General features: G+C 47.0%; 1 protein-coding gene across 1 annotated transcript; it reads left to right on the forward strand.

The window, feature by feature from the left end:
- Window positions 1–4: 4 nt before the first annotated feature.
- On the forward strand, window positions 5–8,247 carry MRM1 (mitochondrial rRNA methyltransferase 1; the record flags this gene model as incomplete). Its single annotated transcript, XM_010722150.2, has 5 exons — window positions 5–510; window positions 1,046–1,139; window positions 2,580–2,700; window positions 5,171–5,290; window positions 5,427–8,247. Coding segments are annotated over 5 exons (891 nt in total), but the record flags the coding sequence as incomplete, so codon positions are not given.
- Window positions 8,248–14,082: the final 5,835 nt, after the last annotated feature.

Raw genomic sequence — 14,082 nt, forward strand, 5'->3', positions numbered from 1 at the left:
TGTGGGTCTGCGGGAGGGCTGGGGCTCGGCGGGACGCGAGGCCTCGAAGGGCGGGAGGAGGCCGGCGGGAAGGGCTCTGCCCATCGAGAGGACGAGGGGCAGCGAGATCCTGTTCGGCGTAGCGCCGTGCTCCATGGCGCTGTCCCAGGCCAGGAGGGATCTGTTCAGGCTGTTCCTCAAGCGGAGCGGCGGCCCTCAGCGTGCGGTCAGCAGCGAGTTGGTGCTGCAGGCCGCGGCACGCGGGGTTCCCGTGCTCCACGTCGGGAGGAGGGAGCTGGACGCGCTGTGCGGGGGCCGCGTCCACCAGGGAGTGTGCTTGGAGGCCACCCCGCTCTGCTTCAAGAGGCTGGAGGAGGCCGAAGAGCCCGGCCTGGAGAATGGAGAGAGCCCGAACCGACGGCTGCTGTGGCTGGTGCTGGAGCAGATCCAGGACCCCATGAACCTGGGGGCACTGCTGCGCTCTGCGTACTTCCTGGGGGTGGACAGAGTGGTGACCAGCCGGAGGAACAGGTACAGAATCACAGAATTGTACGGGTTGGAAGGGATCTCTAGAGATCATCGAGACCAACCCCCTTGCCAAAGCAGGTTCCCTACACCAGGCAGGGGGTCGGCTGTTCACTGCCGCGATGCTCGGGATTTCTGTTTCCTTTCCCACAGAGGTCTCAAGGCTACGCTCCTGAACAACGACTTTAGAGGGCTTTCTGAGACCGACCTCGAGATGCGGGGTTGGGCAGAGCTGGGCAGTCAAAGCTGTGGGATGCAGCATTCCAGGCTGGCAGGGAACCTCCCCGAGTGCTCTTTTTTTAAAACCCATTTCATGTTTTATTTGTAAAACTGCACACAAAGTGCTGCAGCCTGTCTCCTGGGTTTGTTTCTGAGACTTCTTGTTCCCCACAGGAAGGTGCATTCACTGGGAGAACAAGATTTTTTGCAGACTAGGTGAAGTTGGTTGTAGATGCACGAGCAGAAAATACAGAAGCAGAAATCCTCCTAGATTTCCCTTTCTGTTCTTATATGAAACTTTTCCTTTCTTTTTCTCTTGCAGCTGCCCCTTGACTCCAACAGTGAGCAAAGCAAGTTCTGGAGCTATGGAAGTCTTTGATGTCTACAGCACAGATGATCTCCGGAGCTTTTTGAAGGTAGAATGATGCACATTTCTTTTTATTATTTTACAACGTATGGGAAACTTCAAATAGTACATGTATTGAGCAGAGAAGGTACAAATAGAGGACTCAGTTATTTGCAGTGTTCAGAGCTCCTGCTCTGCATTCCCATTTGCTGCTTGTGGTGTGTGCCATAGGATCTTTCTTACAGATGTGCACCCCCAGTCTGGTGGAGTAGCAGCTCTGTGTTGCAGAGCCTTTCAGGAAAAAGGTGCTGGCATGGTAGGATGGATCTACCCAGTAGGATGGGATCTGTCCCCCCACCCACCCATGGGGCCAGAGTTGGTGCAATTTCCTGCTGTGGGTCTTCCGTGATGTGCATGGAGGTAATGTCCTCGAGCCTGGCACATGATGGCAGCATTGGGCAGTTTTTAGTGCAAGGGATGGTGAGAAATCAGGGCTGTGTGTGAGCTGCACCCAGTCTGTGCTCCATGAGTAGCTCTGCTTCTGTCTTTTTGAGGAGGAGCTCATCAGGTTGTGCTGTGACCATGAGCTGGAGTAAGGCTGGACTCTTCCCACACTGCCAGAAAGCCGGTGTTCAGCTGTACGGCAGGTCTGTGGCAGCTGGAGCTCTGAATGATGAAGAATTGAAAGACATATAAAATACATTGACACTGAAACAGCTGGAAGAATCACTTTGTTACTGTAAAGTTTGAATTATTAACGTTTTGAGCCATTGTAGCCATTCGTTTTATTGGACCCCGATTCTCTGGCCTAACCGTTGGCATTGTCTGGGGTGAATTTGATATAACTTAATGTCAAAAGTGTCAGTTTCACAGGAAACGAAGCTGGCAAGAAGCAGCAGCTCTTTTATTGTTAAAATAGGTTTCTAAGACAAATAATTAAAGTGCTTTACGTTAGGGCAGGGGAAGGAAGGCTGTTTCTCTGGTTCTGAGAGGTGCTGAGTGTTGAGTGCCCTGCTTTCTTATGAACTGAGTTTTGGCATCTGAGTTTGAGGATGTGCATCTGTATTTGAAAATGTTTCTGGGGGCTTCTGGTGGCTGAGCTTGTGCTTCAAAACTTCCATTGCATTACTCTGTTCATTAACCTTAAGCTGATTTGTTTAATACAACAACTCCTCGATGCTTTTCAGGCAAAAAAAACAAAACAAAAAACCCAAACCTCCCTAGAACTGTTACATTGGCAAAAAAAGTAATTTCAGTTGCTTTTTGTTTGCTTGCTGAACTGGAAGAAACACCAGAAGGAAAATTACCTTTTGTTTTCCTTTTTCTCATTCAAGGTTTGTGTCCTGGTTCTGGTAGGGCTTTGGTGGTAAAAATTCAAGAGATTTCAAAAAGCCAGTCAGCTTAACTGAAAATCTAGGAAAAAAATATGGTTGTGCACATGTCTTATGTTCTTTTTAAGCTTGAAAATTTTAGTATTGTTCTTAACATTTGTTTCTTCTTCTGTTCTCAGGCTAAAGCTGCAGAAGGCTGGGAAGTTGTGGGAACAGTGAGCCAGTTTGAAACTGTGGAAAATGTTCCTGTCATCAGCTGCTTGGAATTTCGGTGGAATAAACCCATTATTTTAGTGATAGGTATTTCAATTTACAGAGCTTTGATCTTGGGGCAAGTGCATATATGAGGGAATGATGGGGATGGCGTTCCATCCCCTAAACTAATTGCAGAGGTAATGTTCCATTACACTTTGGTCTGGAAAAGCTGAGCAAGAAGCACTAGAATGATCTGCCTGAAAATGGAATATGGTCTCAGAAGAGAGGGGAAGGCCAGGAACTTTCTCACAGTGTGCTGTGTGAGCAAGAAGTGCCACTTTCCCAGTCCTGAGCAACTGAACTGTGATTACTCCAGGGCCTTCTGTTTCTCCTTTGTGTGGAAGAGATTTGGAAAGGGTGCTGTCCTTTGTAGGCAGAGTTTGGAACTGTGTAGGCTGACAGAAGGTGGAAAGAAGGGGAGTAACAGCCTTGTGGCAGCTAGAGGAAGAATGCTGCTCTGAGCACCTGTGTGTGGCATCTCCTTGGCCCCCACTTTGTCTGTCACCTGGTATAAGAGCTGGCTTGAGCTTTTACACTTGAAAGTGGTGTCAGGCTGGTGATGAGCCATCAAGGGGCTGTAATCCTGCCCTGTGCTGTGGTTTTCTTGGCTCAGAAGACATTCTTTTAATTAAAATGTTTATTGAACTCCTAGAAATACTGACAAGACAGTGCAGCAAATCTGGCATCTCTACAAGATGTGTGAACCTATATTATAAAGGGAATTGGGAGACTGGCAGCAATGCTGATAGACCACAAAGAAATGCATCCCAGAAACATTGACAACACCAAGAGAAAGGAAGGAGGTGGAAGTGGCAATGATGTCATTACCTTGAATTATGAGAGATTTCTCCAGGAAAGGGTCCAAGTATCCTTTTGTCAAGGGAGATTGGAGACTGATTGGTAGATACGTAAGGAGAGCTCCCAGACCTTGCAGCAGTAATGATCTCAGCCCTCTGCTGAGCACTAACTCTTTGCTGAAAAGAAAATTGAACATTACAGTTGTCTGATGCTGGGGTTGTTTGAAGAAACATCCTAGATCTGAATACGTAGCATAACTTCTAGCCACGAACAGCAGCAAAGATATATTATGCATGGTGGTGAGCTTCCTGGCATTGCACAGATTGTCTTGTAAGTTAAGTGTTTGTAGACTCGAATTCACCCCTCTGGTATCCTTGCTGGCTTAGCAGAGAATGATTTGGACGGTCCAAGTTGATGTTGTTTGCTCTGGACTCATTGCCAGAGGTGACAGGCGTGCTGACTGGCCTTAAGACTGGAAGCCTTGTGTGAGCAGGAATGGGTTGGGAGCACCTAGATGCATTACCAGATAATTAAGAGGGACTATGTCAGGTGCACTGTCAATGGGAGACAAAACTGATACTGAAGTCAAGGATGTGCTTTTTATTCACCAGTACAGACTAGGATTTTATCTGATTTAGTCAATACTCCCTCCCGCGTGTCACGCTCTGTGCAAATCTTTTTGCCCTGAATTTATGGATCCTAATTATTTTAAGCAGCCTGGGCCATAAAAAGCTTTGTAAAATCTGGAAGCCAAATTACTGCCTTTATTAGGAATCGTAAGACCTTTATCAGGGAGAGGACAGGAATGCTCCAGGAGTTGTGGTACCTCTGGTGATAGGTGCAGTCCAAGTTGGAGAATCCCATGAAGCAGAGGTACAGCAGCCCCTGTCAGGCAGTGCGTGCCCCGTGGTGCTGCTGTGGGATGAGTCTTCCATCATGCTGAGCCTAGTTTGTTAGGGGGCAAGCACGTCTTGAAATGAGCCAGGTATTCCTGCGGCCATGTAGCTGTCTGTGTAGCTCTAAATAATGAATATGGAAGAAGTCTTTGGGGAGCTGAACAGGCTGGGAGGTCTGCGGTCTTCTGCATTTTCACTTGTCTGCACATAGGATTGTTTAAAGCCTCTCCCTTTCCATTTCCCTTTGTGACAGTGTGAGTCAAACAACTACTAATGACCTGGGATAGATTTCAACTCTGTTTCACCAGTGTATCAGCCCAAACATATCAGGGCTGTTGGATGGTTTAACAACTAATCAATTGAAGCCTCTGGTTAAACTGTCTGCATTCACAAGTTGCACTCAGCTGGTGGTACTCTCTGCTGAAAGGGCTGAACCTGTCACTATTGATAGGGACTCAGATTTGCTGTGGCAGAGGAGGCCGGTGGCCTTGTCTGCTTCATCCCCTGGCAGCAGCCCGTGTCTGTGGGCAGCTGCATAATGGATGCTTGCATATGGGATCCTCATATTTGTGCTGCAAGGCTCTGTGCTTAATGCTGGAGTACAGGTGTGATGCACAGGTATTCTTCAAAAACCCTGCTGGTGCTGGGAACAGATCCAGGGTGAGTGGAAGGGGTCAGGAAGGGAAGGTAGGACAGGTGTCCATCTGTCTGTGGTTGTTATTAATGGGAGTTGGAAAGTTCCTTAACAGATGACCTGTACTGATGAATGGGAAAGAGGAGCATGGCTGCAAGCTGACCTGAGCAGTGTCTTTGTTGTGCAGGTAGTGAAGGTGATGGCCTTTCCCTGGAGACGCAGCTCCTGTGCCACCAGATGCTGGTCATCCCCTCTGGCAGAGCGCTGCACCCAGGCATCGAGTCACTGAACGTCTCCGTAGCCACTGGTAAAAACAGATCCTATGCAATGGCATTGGGCTGAATTTCTGCATTTAAAAGTCGATCGAGCATCCAGACCCTCAGAAAGATTTTCTTACAGAGTTCAAATAGAAGGTGGTTGTCTTTTTGTTTACTTTCCTACAGGCATTCTCCTGCACTCCATCTGCAGCCAAAAGCTGAGACACGGTGATTGATTTTTATCCTGGCACATGGTGGAAGTTGCCCAGCCAAGGTCTTTGATGGCAAGAAACTGCTCAGTGTTCCATGGCTGTGTTCAGTATGGATATGGAAGTGCTCCTTCCAGGCTCGGCACCATCTCAGCAAGTTTCAGGGTGAGCCCCACTGACCCAGGGTGTGTTCTGGCTCATGCATCACACCAGCAGAGCCCTGGCCCAGCACTGAAGCCATGCCTGTGTGCAGTAGGTAACACGTAGCACCAGCACCTCAGAGGAGAGATTGTAAGGAAGGAAGACAAAGCTAAGCTTTAAAAATAAACAGCCAAATCTTTCAGTTTTAGCAGTAAAATAGCCAGTGGTGGCTGCAAGCCTTGTGTCTGTTGCTTGGGGAACTTCTTACGTTGCTCAGGCTGTGGTTTTGGGGCTGTAGATGAATGGTGGTTCATGGTTGGAGCTGACTCAGAGAACAGCCATGCCCTGTGCCTGGGGTGCTGGTGAGAAGCTGGTCTGATCTGGGACTGCTCAGTAGCCATTTATTCACGATAAGGCAGTCTCTCTGTTACACCTTGCTGCTTGAATGTCTGAAAACATACCGTGTTGTATTTGATTGTAACACAAGTCTGCAGCCGTGCCAAAGGATGAACATGACCTGTTAGGAACAGCTGTAGTGGGGAAAAATGCAGCCCATTAAAATAAAGCCTCTGTAAAGATTTGTTGTAGACTTGACTGAATCCTTTTTGTGTCATATTAGTGGAACGAGGCACTTCCTTCAGGTGGGAACGGGAGCCCGGAGCTTGTTCTCTTCATTCAGGGAAGTTTCCTTCTCGTGATGGATCTAATCCAAGTGAATGCTGAGCTGCCCAGCACCCCAGTGATGGTGTGTGGATTCAGGGGCAGTGGTGACAGTGGCTTCATTTGCAAATATCCTGGTTGAAAACCAGCCTGGCTGAATTATTGAGAACCGAATGAATGTTATCGCTTAGCACCTTAATTATTTTATTTAGCTACTGTGGCCCTTTGCATAGGATTCCTCATTAACACTTAATTTACAGTGCCCTTTAGGGATAATTTCAAACAATTCAGCTTAGTCTCCCTCCTCTCCCCCTTCCAAGTGAACAAGTAAATCACTCAGAGTGACTAATTAGGACTTTCCTTTGAGCTAAATGAAGTCTGTAAACCGGTCTGTGGATGTGGAGGTTTTTCAGATGTGTCCCTGCGAGAGGCTGGCGGCCTTGCCGAGGGCAATGGCTGTGGTGGGATGAGGGGAGGGACAGGATGTGGGGTGGGATGGGACACGGAGCTCTGCAACTGCATTGGCAGTGAGGACTCACCTGGCCGAAGTGTGAGCGTGGAGCACGGCCCAGCCTGGGATGCAGTGACCCAGTGGTGGGTTTCATGGTGCTGATTGCCTGGCTACAGCCTTAACTCCTCGCTGCTCTGAGCCCTCGGTGAGGTGGGACAGAGGGGCTGGGGCTGTGTCTGGAGGAGCCCCATGTGGATGGGTAAGGGTAAGCCGTGCCTTACTGGCATCTAGGTGGGATCCTGTGCTGCTCTGCGCTGAGAGATTTGACTTTTCAGTAGTGTTGAGTACTCCGTTCTGGGTTTGTGGCCGCAGCTGAGGGTGCCTGTGGTGACAGTGTATCCTGAGGTGTCTCCTCTGCAAAAAGGCAAAACCAAATCCTCCCCCAAATGCCTGCTGCAATGTGAGCAGAGCTGTGGTGCCCGAGTCTGAAGATGTTCACTGAGTAGCAGCTGAAGTCTGGTGGACTGCAGGGATAAGTGGTTCGTGGGCAGGTGTGGAACGCTTATGTTTCTGGGGCTGAATGTGCCTGGTTTTTAATTGCTGGAATAAAAAAGGAAAGGGCTGGGAGGCTGCTGGCACGCTGTCAGACGATGTTGACAGTGTCTGCCCCAGCAGATGGAGCCCGTGCTCTAGATTTGCTTATTCCTTGCAACCAGGTGCAGCACTTGGGGCTAGCAGGGTCCTTCCTCTCCAGCAGCAGGGATGAGGATAAAGCCATTGCTTTCTTCTCGATCTATAGTTAAGTGCGTGTGTAAATATTTATATTTTTATATATATATAATATTTATATAGAGAGAGATTTCTAATTCCATATAATTTCTCCATTAAAAACCAAATAACGTATTTCTCTGTGCAGTACTTAAACATGAGGAGACCCTTTATTAAGTTTGCTTGTGTTTGGGGAAGCCACATGCCCTCCAACCACACTCATCCCCAACAGGCAGGCAGGTGAGTAGCAATGGAGCAGGAAGCTCTTCTACAAAGCTCCCAGAAAGCTTTGTGGGGACACTGCTGCTCTATACCTCTCCAGGCCTAAATCCTAAATTTGGTGCTGGAGCGTCAGATAGGGCTCGCAGGGTTTGGGTTGAAGAGGCAGTGGTGCTTTATGGTTAGTGTTAACAGGAGTTTGCCTGCCAGCTCTGTTGGCACACCCAGGGAAAGTGCTGGGAATGGTCACAGTGCCAAGCAGAGCTGCACCTTTGGAGCTGGAGCTTTGAGTGCTGTGCGGTTTGCCCCCGATTTAATAAATGCAATCCATTAATTGGATCATTGCCTGCTTCTGCAGTTAATTTCCTGGATATTTTTAAATGTTAAAATGTAGTTTTTATAGTCTTTCATTATTTTTAGCCTTAAGCTCAACTATAATCGTCCCTGTAATGTAACTGTAAAAAACTCATGGCTTTATATCATAAAGGAGGACATTAATTGTCATTTTTTGTGTACATCAGCAAGATCAAAACATGCTTCCTGATTACTTCTGTTTGTACATAGAGTCTCTTTGATATTTAGATATGAATAAAGTGTGTGTTTGTGTAATTTGAAAGTCAATTCTTCCCTCCCTGCTGCTTGTCATGGATTCCTTTTGGAAGCATATTTACCAAATTGATTTTAAAATTTAGTAATTGCCCTTCCAAAACGATTTCTCAATAATCAAAAATGTCTCTAGGCACGGTGGCAAAATATTTGTCCTTGCAGCTCAGGAGCCACAGCTCCCCAGCTCTGCCTTTTTACCAGGGGAGCATAAATCTCTTCACTCCCCCCAAATCAGGCCAAAGAGCCCAAGGTTCCCACTGGGCACAGGGTCCCGTTGGTCTGAGTGGTTCCACGGAGGCACAGAGGGTTGTCCTGCAGCACGTGGGTCCTCCAGGCACAGCAGGGAATCCTCCAGCGAGGAGCGGAGTTTGTAAATGTAATCAACCTTGAGGTCTTGTTACTTCCACAGGTGCAATTAGCATTACCATCTGCTAATCCATGATTAACGATGTTTACAAATATGCTACAACATGTTAAAATGTGCCTGCGTTCCTTTTTGTTGGTTTTTTTTCCCCCCTCTCCCTGTTTTGATGGGGTTTCCCAGCTCCCCGTGCTCCCCATCAACGCAGACGTTTTGTTTCCGTTATTTAAGAGTGGTGTTAAACTCCAAACCAGCTGTAGGAATGACAAGTTCAACTCAGAAGGTCGGTGCCACTAAGTGGGATTTAATTGCGCGGGGGCTGAGGTACAAACTGGTGAATCTGAATAATAAAACTTTCTTGGAAGCGACATATGGCACAGTTTAAAGTAAATTTTTATTGATCGTCCCACGACTGATGTGTTAATGGATGGCAGTCCTTCCTTTGGGTTTGATGTTGACGTGGAGTTTTAATAACATCACCCAGGAATATTGTGGATTCTAATAGGAGGGTTTTATTTAAAAAAAAAAAAAGTGTTTTCTATTAACTGCCTCTTTCTTTTTAACACAGAGAGGAATGTATTATATCCCACTGTATGTCCTCCAGATCTAGGTTACGTGTAATTGCTCGGTAATTGGTAGAACCATGTAAAAGCCATGGTATTTGCCAGTCAACCCTCCTAAGTCACCATGAAATTGAAGTGTGATATTTATTCTCTATAAAATTTGTGACCCAAATGTTGTGTAACATCAAGCATGGTTGACTATGGCTGCATTTTGCAAGGCTGCTGCATGTAACTGCATGTGTCTGGGGCTGTGCACCTGTGTTCCCTGACAGCTGGGGATGGGAAGGAGCTGGGGGATTTGGCTGGGAGGTGGAGGGGTTGTTTTGTTTTGAGGGAAAGGCTTTAACCTTGGTTGGGCTTTGGCCTCATTGTTATTAATGTTAACTTGAGGTCCAGCTCAAAATGATGAAGGTTTTGGAGGTAGCCCAAAAGGAATCCCATTCTCAAGAAATGTCCATGATTGAAAAGAAGCATTTCAGCATCTTGCTACGGAGGGTGTTCAGGCGTGTTTGTTTCTTTGTGATTTTTGTTATTTTGAATACAGTTCCAGTTCAGAGCCTTCCCATGCCTGTGCAAGGTCAGGTTCTGCCCTGGCTGTGCACAATGCAGGGTGGGCTCAGCGACAGCCTCTTGTTTGCCCACTGCACAGCTTTGGCTGCACGCAGAGGTAATGACTTGCTTATGATCAATAGTTTTATATACTTCAGAAATGTAACAACGTGCTATAGCTCGATGCAAAGTTAAACCTGCCAATTTCTTTTTCTTTTTTTTTTTTTTCTGCCCTGTTTTAGAAGCTGCAACATCAGCAGTGTTTCTCCTGCACTCCACAAGTCTTAGCTCAGCTGTTTTCTCTGGAGATCCAAAATGTGGCTACTGCAGATGCTGGCAATGCCAGCTCCGTGCTGTGCAGGTCCCCCTGCAAGGCCGGCGTCTTGGCTTCCAGCAGCTGCTTTTAGTGTTTCTTAGTGCTGCTGCGCATTGGTGGCACAGAGGGTCCAGAGTCATCCAGCCTGGTCGTGGGCATGGCTGAAGGGACACAGCTTTGTGTTCTGCAGCAAAAGAAAGGAGCCCTGCTTCTGCCTGTGCCCTCATTAGCACCTTGCAGCGCGGCACGGCTCGTTCAAGCCATATCTCAAGGCTTTTGCTGGAGATTACATCTGTACCTAATGCGCATTTTTCTATAAACAAGGGTGCTAAATGGCCTTTCACTTCGCTCTGTAATGCCTTTTTTAATGGAAGGTCCTGAATTAAGAACGTATATATATGTATGACTCTTAAGAAATTTTCTAAGTGATATTGAAAACCTATTGTGAGGTAGGATTTCTTCTTGCAAAATTATTTTAATGAGGTTCCAGTTTATTTTCTGGCTATATTTTACTTATTTAATCCTCCAGAGGCGTTTTTCAGAGGCAGCATCTCATTTTCAATGCAACTATTTTTAACGTTAGGGAAAACTACCTTGCTGAAATGCATGAAGGAGGAAAAAAAAAAAAAAGAACCAGAGGAAGATGTACGAGATAAGAATAAACTTGAAAAGCTTTGAGGTGGTTTATGGCTTCTCTTGAAAGAATAACACTTCATGTATTTTTGTTATGGTGTGGTTTAATGATGCTTGCAGGAAAAAGATAAGGTAGAAATGGAAATATAAAATTAAACCAGCAAAGTGAATGTGATTATTTTAGTTACTAGTATTACCTGGGGAAAATGCTCTCGGGGTTTTTTATCTAGTCTAAATATTTGCTTTTCCAAGAGGGAAAGCCCTCAGCAGTGCTGGGCTGCGATGCAAAGCGCTCCCTGGTGCTGTGGCCAAACAGGGACATTGCTCCCTCTTGTTATTATTAAGGAAATTTGATAGTTTTTAAGGGATCTGCACATTGCTGCCCTTTGGGGTACTGCCCTGCTTGCAGGGATGCCCAAAAGCAGGACTTGGGTACGCCTGGTTCTCAGGGCACAGACCTGTCCCATTCCATTCAGAGCCCATGTGTGGCCTTGAGCTTCACCGGGTGGTTAATTTTTCAATTTCTTCCATGGATGTGCGAGTGCGAGGAGTTTGTTTATAATTAAAGTACTTGAAGATTTATACTTTAATTCAGAGATCTGAAAAGAAGCAGTTCCTGTGTAGGTTTCTTCACTATCAGAATCTAAAACAGATTATTATGTAAATTTTTTTCGATCCTAAATTCATTATAATATTCAATTTCAGGAAATGCTCTTGACCATCTGCTGCTGCTCTAAGAAACGAGTGTTTACCACCAGAAATATTGGAGGTATCTGGGATAGATCACAGCAGAGTGTAAGGGCAGAGTGCAGCCACTTAAGCAAAGCTGTGCCACAGTCACTGCGAGCCTGGAGTTGGAAGGCACTGCTCCTCCCCTGCCCTGGCACACGTTCTTCCTGCCATTACTTAGCATCTGCATGATAATGAAAGATTTTTGACACTACTTCCAGCTTGCTCCCACGCATTTAGGAAAAATTTCTTCTCTGAAAGAATGGTGAGACATTGGAACAGGGGAGTGGTGGAGTCATGGTCCCCGGAGGTGTTCCAGAACTGTGGAGATGTGGCACTGAGGAGATGTGGTTGGTGGGCAAGGTGGGGTGGGATGGACTTGGGCTTTTGGGGGTCTTGGAGGTCTTTTCCAATCTAAATTATGCCATGGTTCTATAGGGGCATGGTGGTGATGGGTTAACTAAGGTGATCTTAATGGTCTTGTCCAACATCAGTGATTCTATGAAATAGCAGAGCATAGCACCTGCTGGAGGTTGTTTCTTGTTCACTCATGTACAAACCAAGAAAGTGCTGTCTCTAAACGGAGCCCTTCCTTGCTTCAGCATTCAGGGAGAGCTGACCTCCTCCTTTTCTCCCTCTGGGGACATTTCTGCTCTGCTCTCGTGCAGCCCAGGGGGATGAGAATGGGGCAGGACCCCATTCTGGGAAGCATTGCTGAGCTTCCACCCATGGGTGCTGCTCCCCCTGCCCTGACCGTGTGCCCCCAGCATCCTTTGTGTGTGTGCACCCAGCAGCTGCGAGCGAACCCGCGTTCGATTGCTGCAACCGCCTGGGGAATATTGCTCACTAATTATAGAAAACAGAAGACATGCTCCCTTCCTCTTGGTGTTTTTTCTTTTTTTTTTTTGATAAACATTGTCTCCTCTCAACAGCCGAGTGTTTAATTAGTGTTGATTGCTGCTCGCATGTTCGATAACTGCTCATCAGGCGGAGGTGTCCACTGATGCAGCGTGGCCTGGAGCGCAGAGCGGCGGAGGGTGCTGCTAATTAGGGATGCCATTTATTTTGGGAAGTCATGTGGACAGTGGCCTGACTTTTAGGTTAAATTTCAAGGTTAAAGGGAAATGTTGTGAAAACAGAAATGCACCATAAGAGTGAGGAGCTCTGATGGCAGCGCCATCACCAGCATGGGGACACCCTGTAGGTCATCCCTGTATGTGTTTATACACGTATGTAGTGCACGTGTGCCTGTCTTTGTGTGTATATATGCACGTATGCAAAGCTCTCCCATTTAGAAGAGGAGAAAGAAGACCTCAAACACACAGCACCGAGTTCCTAGGGGCAGCTGTTGATATGATCAGGATAACTTGGTACAAGTAGGTTCCTCTCTTTTGCCAGGAGCACGTGCCCATACCAGGTTTGCCCCAGCATCCACAGCAGGATGGAAACATTGAGGGGTACAGGAGCATCCCCTGCCACGGGGATGTGGGAAATCCAAATGCCAGCCCTGTGAGCGGGGCTGGGTGTTGCTGCATGGTGGTGTGAGCGAATGCCGGTCTGCTGCATCTCTGTCCCTGTTATTTATTTATATGTTTATTTGCTGTGCCACCTGACAGCGGTGATGGAGCTGTCATGCTTTGGTGGCCACCAGCTCGTGATCCGGCACCTGTTCTTTGCGCTTTAATCTCTCCTCTCTGCTCACATAGAGTCTATACATAACCCCCAGCCAAACAAAACGTGAAGAAAAATCAAATCTAATTACAAGCCATTGATTTCTCTCCAAATTTGCTTCTAATACACTTTTTGACTACTCCTTGATTCCTTTTTTTATTTTTTTTTTCCCCATTTTTCCCTTCCCCTCTCCTACCCCAGCTGCTCAGTCAGCAGCAGCCTCCTCCCGTGGCACCAGGAGGCTGCAGCCTGCAGTGTGCACAGCGAGACCTGGCGCAGTAGGGAATACTTGGATGGACACGGGGATTTTGCTGTGGCCAAGCAGTAGGGACAATTGGTGTGACGCACCTCATCTTAAGGGACAGGTAGGACCGTGCAGCTTTTCCTGATGGCTTTTTCCCTTCCTTCTCACTGCTCTGGGTTCTTCTCTGTGTGCTGCTGGATGGGCTGTGGGTGGGGGGACGGGGCAGGACAGCATGTAGCTAGGTAGTGGCATGCGTCACCCCTCTGCTTTTTGTTTTGTCTCCCCTCGGCTCTGGGTCACCCCCCGGTGTCATTGGTGCAGTGGTGATGTCCACCTCCAGCAGGAGCCCCAGGAACACTGAATTCTAAGGGAGCATCCAGATGTATTGAGTGAGGTGGAATACATGAGCTGAAGACAGTTTGGTTGTGTTAATTATGGAAATCTAAAGATAATCTATATTTAATGTCAAATTTTTCTCAAATCTACTAAAGAATGAGGAGAATATATGCACATGATGACATTTAAATGAAGAACAAGGTGCAATTAAACTCCAAAATGTACAGTAGACTAATTGGGAGAGGATGACAAATATAGTTATCATCAGCAACTAATTAGAGACCTGCTTTAGCTTTGCCTGCTTGATTAATCTTGACTAGGTGATAATAAGTTGCACAGGACCAGGTACCTCGCGCGGCGTCTTGGTGGCAGGAGCTGGCTTATGG

This window comes from Meleagris gallopavo, chromosome 21 (genome assembly GCF_000146605.3).
Source record: "Meleagris gallopavo isolate NT-WF06-2002-E0010 breed Aviagen turkey brand Nicholas breeding stock chromosome 21, Turkey_5.1, whole genome shotgun sequence".
NCBI lineage: Eukaryota > Metazoa > Chordata > Aves > Galliformes > Phasianidae > Meleagris > Meleagris gallopavo.